This window comes from Mirounga leonina, unplaced genomic scaffold (assembly GCF_011800145.1).
Source record: "Mirounga leonina isolate KUSES-001 unplaced genomic scaffold, KU_Mleo_1.0 Mir_53, whole genome shotgun sequence".
Classification (NCBI taxonomy): Eukaryota; Metazoa; Chordata; class Mammalia; order Carnivora; family Phocidae; genus Mirounga; species Mirounga leonina.
The window spans coordinates 64,617,516-64,631,323 of NW_023270807.1; the positions used below are offsets into that span (position 1 = coordinate 64,617,516).

Here is a 13,808-nt window from a genome sequence, read left to right on the forward strand (position 1 = left end):
CAGTCGTTGAGCGTCTGCCTTCGGCTCGGGTCATGGTCCCAGGGCCCTGGGATCGAGCCCCGCATCGGGCTCCCTGCTCGGCGGAGAGCCTGCTTCTCCCTCTCCCTCTCTCTGCTGCTCTGCCTACTTGTGCTCTCTCTCTCTGTGTTAAACAAATAAATAAAAATCTTAAAAAAAAAACAAAAACAAAACAAAAAAAACAGCCAACAGTTTAACATTCATTCATTGCCACGTGCATAGCGCTTTATATCTATTTTCTCATTCAGTCTTCGTCACAACTACAAGACCTAGCTAGGTACTACTAATTATCTCCATTTTACAAATGAGGGAACTAAGAGGTTAAGACAACTAGTTCAAGGCTATACAGGCTGTAACTTGGATCAGCACATCCTGACTCTTAACCCTAAGCACTAAGCTGCCATCCTGCTTATTGTTATTTAATAGAGGTGCTGAGATCTCGTAGACTCTCAACAAATAGGGTTCGGTAAGCTGCTAATTTAAAAGGGAGCTCCGCCCCACACCTGTCTTCTAAGCGGTTCCCTCGCACTCCCCCGCCTCCAGCCCTCGCCCAGGATCCTCCCCGCACCCCGCCTGCTCGCCTGCCCGCCCGCTCCTGGCCTTAGCGTTCCTACGCATGCGCTTGGGGGACCGGCGCAGGCCCAGTGGCCCGGCCGCGCCGGGAAACCTCCCCGTCTCTCCTCTCCCGGCCCCGCCCCGCCCCGCCTCGCCCCGCCCCGCCCTGCCGCTCCTTCGCGGCTGCGGCTGCCTCGGGAAAGCTAAAGGATGAGCTGAACCTCCGCAGCTGTTACTGTCACCAGCGCTAATCACAGCGGCTTTGGGTCTGGCCGGAAGCCCCCTTTCCTGCGCCCAGTCCCAGCTCATTTCCTGTCCCGCTCCGCCCGCCCAGCAGCGACCTGGCTCTGCAGGCAGGCGGCCCAGGCGCCCGGGGTAGGTAGTTTGTGTACGGTTACCATGGAGACGCTGGCCGGCCCAGCTGAGCGGGCGGGCTAGGGGCTGGCAGGAGGGTGGGCTGGCAGGCAGAGTGACCGCGCTGCTGTGCTGTGTCCTGGCCTGAACCTGTGGAGGAGGGGGCATTGCCGGGAGCGGGGAAGCCTCTGTCCGCACGGGAGGGGAGGCGTCCCCCGCCGGGTCACCGGGGACCTCTCCTGCTGTCGTCCGCCTTTCTGCCCAAGGGTGCATGCTCTCGGCGTCGGCCGCGGCTGTCCTTATTTCTGTACACTGAGCGTTTAGTCAGGTGCGTGGAGCCTAACAGAAGCTTGGAAATATTAATGAAAGTGGTAAACCAAAGGGCTTTGTCTAGGCAGACAGCGAGCTCGCCACGGTCACACAGATTGTACCTGGGCTCTTTTAGGCAACAGATAGGGAGGGCCCCAATAAATAAATAAAGGTAACAGTATACATTAAAATACATCATATGTACATATAATGCCTTTTATCGTCCGTTCCCATGACTATCACAGCGGCTCTTCCATCCCACTCTAATTTAGAATTATTTTAACGTGGTAGAAAAGCAAGAAGCGCTTTATTTGTATCCTATTTTGTGAATCTATGAAACTCTGATTAGTTGTTGATTTGGCATACCTGATATTCAATAAAATACCTAATAAAAATTATTTTTCACAAAAAAACACCTTCCATTTAAATTTAACTTACAAAATTTACGGAAACACTAAACAAACGTCATTCCCTTTCATTTGCAATTTCTTTTTTTTTTTTAAAGATTTTTATTTATTTATTTATTTGAGAGAGAGAGAATGAGAGAGAGCACATGAGAGGGGGGAGGGTCAGCGGGAGAAGCAGACTCCCCACCGAGCAGGGAGCCCGATGCAGGGCTCGATCCAGGGACTCCAGGATCATGACCCGAGCCGAAGGCAGTCGCTTAACCAACTGAGCCAGCCAGGCGCCCTCTTTTTTTATTTTTAAGATTTTATTTATTTGACAGAGAGAGACACAGCAAGAAAGGGAACACAAGCAGGGGGAATGGGAGAGGGAGAAGCAGGCTCCCAGCTGAGCAGGGAGCCCCATGCGGGGCTCCATCCCAGGAGGCTGGGATCATGACCTGAGCTGAAGGCAGACGCTTAACGACTGAGCCACCCAGATGCCCCACAATTTCTTTTTTAAAATGCAGTTTTTTATTCATGGGAGAATTTTTATTGTATCCTTTTATGACATAGTGCCTGGGTCAGGCACTTTTTCTTAAGGGCCAGATGCTAAAGCACTTTACATGAATTATGTTATTTAATTATCAGAACAATCCTATAAGGCAATTATGGCCATCCCTATTTTACAGATGAGGAAACTGAAGCTTAGAGGCATACAATCCTTGCCAACGTCACACAGCTGTGAATTGCCAAGAGGGTATATGAACCTCTACTCCAGCAATGCATTTAACCACTGCCTCTTTGGGTGCTCATGTTAACAGAAAGGTTTTTCAAAATTGTGGAAAGGGTCTTGAGTGCAGATGGCCCCAACTCACAATGGTTCAGCTTAAAATTTTTCAACTTTACTGTTGGTGAGGAAGCAATATATATTTAGTAGAAACCATACTTTGAATTTTTATCTTTTCCCAGGCTAGCCATAGGCTCTATGATACTCTCTGATGATGCTGGGTAGTGGCAGCCACTTACTATGATACACTCACAACCATTCTGTATTTTTATTTAAAAAAAATTTTTTTAATTTAAAGATTTTATGCATTTATTTGAGAGAGAGAGAGAGAGAGTGCGAGCATTCACCAAGTGGGGGAGGGGCAGAGGGGGAAGCAGACTCCTCTGGGGGGGGGTGCTCCATCCCAGGACCCCAGGATCAGGACCTGAGCAGAAGGCAGCCACTTAACCGACTGAGCCACCCAGGTGTCCCCCAGCCATGGTTTTTACGTTAAGCACAGTATTCGATAAATTACACGAGATACGTACTCAACGCTCATTATAACGTTAGATGATTTTGTCCAACTGTGGGCTAATGTAAGTATTCTGAGCACGTTTAAGTTAGGCTATGTTATACTATGATGTTCAGTAGGTTAGGTGGATTGAATGCATTTTCGACTTAATGATATTTTCAATTTAGGATGGGTTTTTCAGGATGTAACCCTATCATAAGTTGAGGAAGATCTGTATTTGATTTGCAGGGAATAGAGGGTGGAGATGGTCAGCCTTTCTCTTGTTGCAAAATATCTTTAAAGAGCAGTGCTGCATTTAGCAGGGAGACTGGTTCAGTAACTATTAGCAGCAAAGAGAAAGACAGGTCTTGATAATTGGATACAAATGTTTACAAATTCAGGTAACTTAGCAGCAAAGAGAAAGACAGGTCTTGATAATTGGATACAAATTTTTACAAATTCAGGTAACTATTAGCAGCAAAGAGAAAGACAGGTCTTGATAATTAGATACACATTTTTACAAATGAGGACTCTGAAATTTTCCCCCAATGAGTAAGAAATATTTTGTAAAAACGAAGATCTCCAGTTTCAGATTTTCTACTGCTGGTGATGGTCATCCTCTAGAGGTCCTGTGGACATCATAAACTCAGGACAGTGATGCAAGGCAGCTCATAGCCTTTTTCTTCTTTCCCTTCAAAGTCTACTTCTCCTGTTTTCTTTTAAAAGGTCTCCGGGCCCTCTGACCTCCTCCTCCAGGTTTGCATAAAGTATCACCTCTGGCTTCTTGCTGTCCTCTCAGCTGCTAAATCCTGTTGGTTCTTCTGCTCTTGTTGCCCCTCACTTGTTCTCATCTCTCTTCTTACCTCTGTTTCACCTTTACTCCTTCATTACAGGCTTTCAATGCCTCATTCACAGATCACACTGTTAATCAAGTCTTACTCCCTGCCAGGCAACTTGCAGTGAAGGCAAGAAAGGAAAAGGGAGCTGAATTTGATCTCATATTACCACTTGGCATCAAGAATCAAATGCCATTTGACAGGGTGCCCTGCTGACTCGGTAGAGCATGCAATGCTTGATCTCAGGGTCATGAGTTCAAGCCCCACACTGGGCTTGGAACCTACTTAAAAAAAAAAAAATCAGATACCATTGAAATAAAGTCCCATAGGCCTTCCTAATCCACTGTAACAAATGTCTCCAATGAAAGAAGCCATATTGCCTTCAGCTTGATATTGCTTAGCTCAGATCTGTATTGGAAAATGGAGTTCAGGGGCACCTGGGTGACTCTTGATTTCAGCTCAGGTCATGATCTCAGGGTTGTGAAACGGAGCCCCAAGTCAGGTTCCGAGCTCAGCGGGGAGTCTGCTTGAGATTCTCTCTCTCCCTTTGTCCCTTTCCCCTGCTCATGGGTGCTCTCTCTCTCTCTCTCTCTCAAAATAAATAAGTCTTGAAAAGGGAGAGAAAGAGGAAATGGAGTTCAGCGATTCAACAAATGTGGACCTTCAGCCGTGCCTCACATAGGGAACCGTGGCTCAGAGTCAGGTGAAGCAGCACCAGGGGTGTAGGGGGAGGGTGTATTGACAGAGGCCAACTGGTGACCTTGTAGATTATGGAGGAGGAGCACCTAACTGAGGCTGGAGGACAGGGAGAGGCATATCCAGGAATACTTCCTTGAGGACCTCTAAGAATTAGTTGACTGATTACATAAGAACTACCTGATTTAGGTATTAAGATACCTCGAAGTAGAAAATCCCCTTTTGCAGTGTTTAATAAATAGAAGAACTACCTGATTTTGTCCCTTCCAGTCTTTTCCCTCCTTCCCATCCTGCCCACTCCTGCCAGATCACATCATGCCTCCAAATCTATTAATTGCTCACCAGCTTTTTGTGTTTTTTGACCTGCCATTCAGTTCTTTCTCTGGTCCAACTCCAATCTGTATTTCCAGAGCTCATTCTTCTCCAGCACACAGCCCATATGTTCTTGGCACTCTGCCTCGGCTCACTCATTGACTTCGCTTGAAATTCCTTCTCTACTCTAGACCTAATGTCAGCCACATGCTTCAAATTCAGCCCATTTTTCAGAACCCAGCTCAAGCATCACCTCCTCCAAGAAGTCTCCTTGACACCTTCTCCCAATCGGAAATCCCTTCCTTTTTTTTTTTTTTGTAACCACATGGGAGTTATTTCAGTGTTTTTCATTGCCCCCCTCAGTTCCTAGCTTGTATTAAAATCATTTGGGTACAAGTAGAGTTGACATTCAGCGGGTACACCCCAAGAAAGCTGCTCCAGGTATGAAAATATTGGCATGTGTCTGTATTGGTGCATAAATAGCTGCAGCCCCAAGGCCTCTGACGGCCCTGCCTCCTTCCACCCCATCTCATGAGTAGTAGCTTGAATGTCATGTGTGGGCACATGTCACAGCTTCTGTGCTATTGTCTAAGACTTCATCCTTCACAAAACTGTTGTAGGGATTCACTGAGATGATGTACTTGAGACTGCTGAGCATAGTGCTTGGTATGAAGGCAAATGTTTAACCAGCATTGGTGGTCCCTCTTGCCTGAGAGTGAAGACAGTATTTATTCCTGTGTTCCCAGAGACCCGAGGGCTTTGCACATAGGAAACAGTTAAGCCATACTAGCTCAGTGGATTTGTTCCAGTTGTCAAGAGAGTTTTTGTAAAGTTAAAATTTCTTTATAAAATAAAAGTTAAAATAGTGATACTATTCTGTCATGGTTCAGGCGTACTTTACTATAAACAGACAAGCTTTCAAACTCTGAGTGATTGTTTAAGTTGGCAAAAATCCTCTATAATAAGAATTTGTAATTTAACAAAGGAAAAAATCCTTCCCTCGCCCCTAAAAACATGCTTCTAACTCAGTTCACTTGTGTCACTGAAAATTTCCATATTTGATTTAGTTCATGACATATTAATATTGATATAATAATAATAATAGATTAACTGCAGATCTTACATTACTGAAACTGCTTCTCACAATGTAACTGTTAAGGTTTGGGAGAAAGAGAAAGGAAGAAGGAGAGAGAAAGTTGTTTTAGAATTTGTGGTAAAAATTTATGAACAAAAAGATTTTTAAGCCCATTCTTCTACAGTATTTCCACCAATATTTGATCAATCTAAATTCCTGTGTGCCCAAATAAAGTACAGAATTGTTAGCACTCAACTTGAGTAAATATTCCTGCTTCATTACTCCATGAAAGAGTATCGTTTTCCATGCAAACTAAAACACAGGCTCTCAGTCAGGAATGATGGTCCATTATTGTTCATCCAAAGCACTTTCTCTAATCTTTTTTAGGTTTGCCAGATCACCTTTGACATTGCTAGACTTATTAGTGCTATGTGGGGCCAAAGGAATCACAAACCTGATTTGGGCTCTGGGAGAAACCTATTCATTGTGTAGGAGCTTCTCACTAAGTGGTATACCTTCTTACTGCAGTGGGCCTTTTAAAAACAAACAAGCAAACAAAACTGATATGGCCACTTGAGTTAGTTGTGATGGGACTGAATTTACATAATTATGCATCCAAAAATAATACAGGTATCCCCTTCTTTCTGAAGGTTCGTGTTATATCACTTTGCTTTTATGCGAGACCTGCAATAGCTCTGTCTTATAAAAGCAAAAGTCCTCTTCAGATTTCTTGGTGAATGAAAACAAGTTATTAATGTAGGTCTCGCATAAGAGCAAAGTGGCAGGGGCGCCTGGGTGGCTGTCGTTAAGCACCTGCCTTCAGCTCAGGTCAGGATCCCAGGGTCCTGGGATCGAGCCCCACATCGGGCTCCCTGCTCGGCGGGAAGCCTGCTTCTCCCTCTCCCGCTCCCCCTGCTTGTGTCCCCTCTCTCGCTGTCTCTGTCAAAAAAATAAATTAAAAAAATAATTTAAAAAATAAAAGCAAAGTGGGGAGATGCTGTACTCTTCACACCATTTTGGCTTACCAGAGTTGTTTTTTTTTTTTTTTTTTAAAGATTTTATTTATTTATTTGAGACAGAGAGAATGAGAGAGAGAGCACATGAGAGGGGGGAGGGTCAGAGGGAGAAGCAGACTCCCCGCCGAGCAGGGAGCCTGATGCGGGACTCGATCCCGGGACTCCAGGATCATGACCTGAGCCGAAGGCAGTCGCTTAACCAACTGAGCCACCCAGGCGCCCCGGCTTACCAGAGTTTTAATAAGAATGCTCAGCTTTTAGATGGCAGGGGAAACCTGCATATATAGCTCTACAAAAAACACTTTATACATATTTTAAAAAATTAGCCTTGACTATTTTAAAAATAAACAGCCAGTCATATCAGAAGCACTAGAAGTAAAATGTACTTGACCTGTCATAGGTTTTTTTTTTTTTAAGATTTTATTTATTTATTTATTTATTTGAGAGAGAGAGAGAAAAACAGCATGAGAGGGGAGAGGGTCAGAGGGAGAAGCAGGCTCCCCGCCGAGCAGGGAGCCCGACGCGGGACTCGATCCCGGGACTCCGGGATCATGACCTGAGCCGAAGGCAGTCGCTTAACCAACTGAGCCACCCAGGCGCCCGACCTGTCATAGTTTTTGTTAGTTGTATTAATGTACATGATTTTTGGAGACCTTGCTTAAATTCCAAATCCTGTATCAAAAATTCCTAGAAAGAAAATACCTAGAATAGGACTGCTTATCGAGTAATTTTTTACTGTTTTACCTCACCTGGCCTTTCCATATGAAAGGAATAGCATAAAAACCTGCAACTCGTGTTGGTTTTAACATTTAAAAAATTTTAAATTAAAAAATGTGCTCCAAAGGCTAGTGTTTTAAAGTATTCGTCCTTCTCTGTAAATATTTATCTGTGCTGGCCAATCAGGTATTATGACTGACCAAAAAGAATCACGTACATGACCAGTTTTCAAAAATAATAAAGTACATTTAACATTTAAAAAAAAGAAAAGAAAGGAATAGCATATCATTTGTAGTTTTCATCATACTCTTTACCTCAAAAACTTTTAGGGTGAGGCCTGGGTAGAACCAAACAAATGTTCTTGTTGTCTGTTGTTATATAACAACTTAATGTATAGAATCATAATATAGTAAATCTTCTTTACTTGTCTAAGGAATCATCTGTTGATTCCACTTATGGAAATGAAGTCTTTTTAGTTTCCTTGGGCATATGTCACAAAAAAATGTTTCTTTTTTGCAAAAGTTATTCTAAAATTAGGCACTGAAATATAGGAAAAATTTCCAGGCCTCTTTCTCCTTAGAGATATAATATTTTCAGGGATCTGGGTTGTTGTTGTTTTTTTAATGAACACCTAATACCATATAGTAATGAGAATTATGTTTTCTAAATCTGGACTGTTTTCAAATTTAGAGCTATAGAGGTGTCCTGCCAAGTTAACCAGGTGTCCCTGGGGACACACCAGCATTTAAGAAGAATCTGCCTTCTCATGGCCCTTGCACATGACTTTAACTGAGAAAGCTAGCCTGGGAAAGAATATTTGATGTTGATATTTGATATTTATTCATCTAGGACACTATCTCACATGGAAGGTGATTTGAATCCATTCATTCAAATACATCATGGGTAAATGTGGGGCTGAACCTTTCCCTGAGTTTACAAACTACATTTATAAAAGCAAAAATAGCTTGGAAATAGGCCCCATCTATCTAAATCTAACCTTAAACTCGCAGTTTATGTGCAGGACAATAGAGGGAAAAAAGGGAAAATTTAGTTAAAATTTTAACAGAACCCCTCAGTGGTTTTTTTTTTTTTATAGATTGGAGAATACGAGATGATTTTCTCTTCCTCGTCTGTCCTCTTTCATGATTTATCCTCTTTCTCTCCAGGTTTAGCTTTCATCCTGGCTCTCTTCCCTGTACATCATTTCCCTTGAGTGCATGTATTCCCATAGGCATAACTGTGCACATCAACCTATATTTTTGAAAGCTTTTCTTCCACCCTGATCTTCTAACTGTAACTGCCTGGTAGATTTTTAATTAAAAATTGTTTGTGAGGGGTGCCTGGGTGGCTCAGTCGGTTAAGCATCTGCCTTCGGCTTGGGTCATGATCCCAGGGTCCTGGGATCGAGCCCCGCATCAGGCTCCCTGCTCTGCAGGAAGCCTGCTTCTCTCCTTCTCACTCCCCCTGCTTGTGTTCCCTCTCTTGCTGTGTCTGTCTGTCAAATAAATAAATAAAATCTTTTTTAAAAAAATAAAAATTTTTTGTGACAGTGCACCTGGGTGGCTCAGTCAGTTAAGCGACAGACTCTTTTTTTTTTTTTTTTAAGATTTTATTTATTTATTTGACAGAGACACAGCGAGAGAGGGAACACAAGCAGGGGGAGTGGGAGAGGGAGAAGAAGGCTTCCCGCCGAGCAGGGAGCCTGATGCGGGACTCGATCCTGGGACTCCAGGATCATGACCTGAGCCAAAGGCAGACGCTTAACGACTGAGCCACCCAGGCGCCCAAGCGACAGACTCTTGATTTCAGCTCAGGTCATGATCTCAGGGTTGTAAGATCAAGCCCCACATCGGGCTCCACGCTCAGTGCAGAGTTGGCTTGGGATTCTCTCCCTTTTCCTCTCCCTCGGCCCCCACCCCCCGCTCACAGGCTCTTTCTCTCTCTCAAATAAGTAATAAATTAAAAATCTTTTAAAAAAATTGTGACTTTTTCTAGTTTAATATAGAGGAATGGCTTAAGCATATGTAGATGGGTTTAAGCACTCTTTTCTAAACTCCTGGATGAAAATAGTTAATATTGTGTACCATATATTTGCAGCGTGTGGTGTCTACCTGAAGAACATTTTACGTTAAAAGGAAAGATGCTATCTCCAAATGATAAAAAGTTAGAAAAGCTGGATCCATTTTATCGACCTTCTATGTCCAAGCAGAAGACCAGTGCAGAGATCATAAGTGAAGCACGAAATGCTTTAAGAACAGTTGGGACCCAAAGACCATTTACACCACGGGAAGACCAAAGAAAACTATTCGGGCCTGCATCTTCAAGAACACTGGAAAATAGACCTCCTTCCTCCTTCAGGTAATGACATTTCTCTTGTTTGTACACTTGGATATGTAAGCCACCAAATGACATTTTCCCTTAATTCTAGTTATGAATAGTTGTTTTTTTAAGTTTGATGTCTGCTAATTACACCTCTTGTATCTATTCAAGATTCCTAAAGATAAGTCCAGACCTTGGGTTCAAGAAGTTGCTTTGGTTTGAAATGGTGAATAGTGGTTGTCATACCAACTCTATGAAGTGATATGAACAGAGCTTTTTTAAAAAATCACTATATACATTTCTTCTTTTCATTATTCAGTATTTTTTAATTCCCCTAAAAGCAATGAAAAAAATTAATAAAATGTTTTAAGTACTATGATTTTTTTAAAATTTGCTTCTTCCTCAAGGCTTATGCATTAAATGCTTTTACTTGTTTTGGGGCTAGAGTTAACTAACATATACTGGAAATAAATGATTCTTCACAAACTAATATTTCTGTTCCATATCCTCTGCTAGCCTCCATGCATCCAGTTTTGAGTCATCTGATTCCAGGCCCATCTCTGGTGCTCGTCTCAGTCCGCTAGAGCTTGTGAGTACTTTATATTACCATGAATGCTGTGAAATGGAATTGGCCCAACATACTGGGAATCAGTACTTATATATGCTAAGAAAATGATCATATAGACTTAAGTATACTGATAATTTAATACAAAAACAATTTCTTTTATATTTTTTCAAATTTAATGTTTTGAATCTAATGAAACACTTCTATTATTTTCCTATAATTTAATAATATCAGAAATAGTAACCTGGCAAACAGAAAGTTTTACATTTTTTGTTTTTCACAATTTTTTAAATTATGTGTATGTTATTTTATTTTTAATAGTAACATATACAAATAAATTATATATGTATGTACATAAAGAGTCAAAGGTTTGTTACCCAGAACACTCCAGGGGTCTCCTGTCCCCTTATTCTTCATTCTACCCTTACCAATGACTCTCACTTTAAACTCTTTTGGCACCTTCTTTTGGTATTTACATCCAAAATTTTAAATAACAGTGTCTTATTCCTCTCTGACTTATGAGTTTGAGGAATTATCTAATGACTTCTCACTAAGGAAGATGAAGATTTAACTCTTGTCTGTCCTCCCACACATCCTCACAACACATTCATCCTTTTTGTCCCCACTGCTGTTCCCAATATAGATATATCATAATTTTGGTTAGATCCCTTTTCTCTGACTATGATTATACAAATCCTGTTTACAACTGAGTCTTGAACTAATGATGATTACTTCTCCTTCCCCACACCACTTTTTGTTTTCCCTGGTGTTAATAATTGCCTTGCTTTTGTGTTTTGTATTATTACCATTTCAACTCCAAACTCTTCCCCAGGGATCTAAATCTCCTTCACATATTCAGGTACATGAGGTATTCTGTTGATTCATCTTTTTGGAGAACTTTCCCCACTTTCTCCCAAACCATTTACCCTTGGTACTTGCACACAGCTTGCTTCTCCCTCTTGTGATGGCTTTCCTGTCTCCTGTATCCCAAGTTTTTCTCTTTCTTGATTTACTTTTGGAGTACTTCCTCCAGTAGCTTCTAGAGAAAGGGCTTATGGGAAGTACTTTATTTGAGACCTTGATTGCTGTTTTTTCTCTCTAGAAGTTTGTAGGATTTTTCTTTGTTTCCAGTGTTCTGACATTTCATGATAATGCACCTTTGTGATAGTTCGTTTTCATCCATTGTGCTAGGCACTTTCAATGAAATCTCATGCCCTTCAACTCTGGGAAATATCCTTGAATTATTTTGGTGTGTCTTCCCCTCTTTGGTCTGTTTGCTCTTTCAGGAATTTATTATTCCAATATGTAGGAGTCCCTGGACTGGTACTTCAGTTTTCTTTTCTTTTTTAAATTTTTATTTCCCATCTTTTTTTGGAAGACATTTTGTCTTCTAATCCTTTTATTGAGTTATTTTCATTTCTGCTACTGTATTTTTAAATTATTTAATTATTTTTAATTTCCTAAAAGCTTTTTCCCTGCTCTAAGTTATCTTTTATTATATATACTATTCTTGTGTTTCATGATTATAGCGTCTTTTCTGAGTATATTGATGATAATTTTGATTTTTGAATTATTTCCTTCTTCCTTTAAAATCTCTGTTGCGCTTTGTGAATGTGTGTGTGTGTGTGTGTGTGTGTGTGTGTGTGTGTGGCTTAACAAATTTATTTTCTCACAGTTCTGAAGAGTAGAAGTTGAAGATCAAGGGGGCATTAGGGTTTATTTCTATTGAGGCCTTTCTCCTTGGCTTGTAGATGGCCATCTTCTCCTGAGTCTTTACATGGTCTTCCCTCTGTGTCTCTGTTGCATTTTAATGTTTATTTTGGTTTCTCTTTTTCATTTCAGAGGCTCTCCTCTGATAGCCCATGCTGCTAGTTTGGCTGCTCTTATTTGAAAGTAGAAGCATGTGGAATAGATTGGTCAACCCATAGGTGATACCTACCCACATCATGGAGGACTAGCTGGGCTGTGTTGTTTGTGAAACCCCAGTAGTAGTATCTTTAGGGATTAGCAGTGTCTTTAGGGATTTCCCTGTGGCTAGTTAATTCTCTAAAGAAGTATCTTCTAAGCTCTTGCCTAGAGGATAAATGCTGGTTGCTAACTTCCAAGAACCAGCTGGAGGAAGAAGGTAGGAATACCTAGCATTCAGTAGGTAAATATTCAGTTAATATCTATATTTATCATAAGTACCCTGACACTTACCTCTGCATGGTTAGCCTGATTCAGAGCCCTCTGTTTTACCTTCTATATGGAGCAAATCTCCCAACCATGTAGCGTGACTACATGGAGCTGGGAGGGAAGGAGCTACACAGACTTTCAGCCAATCCTTGTTATTTCAGTCTCTTCCCCTTGTAGCTCTGCTGCCACAAGTACCTCGTGACTTTCATGGAATGGGGGGTGTTAGTCAAGCTGTTTCTTGATTTTTATTACCGTATATATGTGTGCTTATTTCTGTGTGTGTGTGTGCACGTTTGTTTTTGATGAACGATTTGAAAGTAAGTTGCAGATCTTTTAAGACTTCATGCATAAAAATTTAAGTGTGCATCTCATATGAACAAGGACAATCTCCTACATCACCACCATATTATCATCAGAGCTCAGAAAATTAACATTACTTGGTTATATCATCTAATGTACAGTCCATGTTCAAATGACCCCAGTTGTCTCAAAATGTATCTTATATTCTTGAAGTACTCAACAAAATGCCGCCATGAGGAAGGTTATGCTTGTTCTCATATTGTAGATGGCAAAAATAAGGTTCCAATGTAGTAAGCATGGACCAATGTGCAATAAACACTTTGCCAGCCATTGCTGACACATAGTTTCTTACACTTGCAATCTTGGAAACCACTTGGGTTTTGAGCCAGCTACAGGAGGGCCCCTGGTTTAGAAGCCCAATGGGTCTACCTTGTTGTAGAGTGGCTCTCTGTGTTATGATTCTGGCATTTGACCCCCTTGAATTGTTTTTAATATTCTGTAGTTTGGGGAGATTCACTCAGTTTGGGCCTATTCTATCCTAAAAATCTCTAGTTCTAGAGTTAACCTAGTCAAAGCCAGTCCTTGTCAAACTGGTACAGTTTTTGGGCTGCAGGATTAGGTATTAGGCAGAGTAATATTGACATTTGCCTCTGTTTATGGTCATTTTAATTATCTCTCTTTACTGCAGAATGGTTAGGTGCTATGTGCAAAGTAAAAGTAGACCCAGTAACCCATGTTGAGTAAAATAACTCCTTTAGTTTGAACTCCTTTTGTTATAGGAGATTGTGTAAGGGGCTTAAGTATATATTTCATTTTAAACTGTAACTAAAGTTTGGGGCCCCCAGTCAAAAAATTCTGAAAGTGAACTTATACTACCTGTCCCTCCACCTTCTTTCCT

At 41.4% G+C, this 13,808-nt stretch overlaps 1 protein-coding gene across 1 annotated transcript in view; it reads left to right on the plus strand.

Moving 5' to 3' along the window:
• The first annotated feature begins 245 nt into the window (after window positions 1–245).
• ARMC2 (armadillo repeat containing 2) overlaps window positions 246–13,808 on the plus strand; it is a 107,545-nt gene continuing 93,982 nt past the window's right edge. Inside the window, exons 1-3 of the mRNA XM_034991757.1 lie at window positions 246–948; window positions 9,649–9,909; window positions 10,387–10,459. Of these exons, the coding sequence (XP_034847648.1) occupies window positions 9,692–9,909; window positions 10,387–10,459 (291 nt within the window). The 5' untranslated portion in view covers window positions 246–948; window positions 9,649–9,691. The remainder of the gene's footprint in view (window positions 949–9,648; window positions 9,910–10,386; window positions 10,460–13,808) is intronic.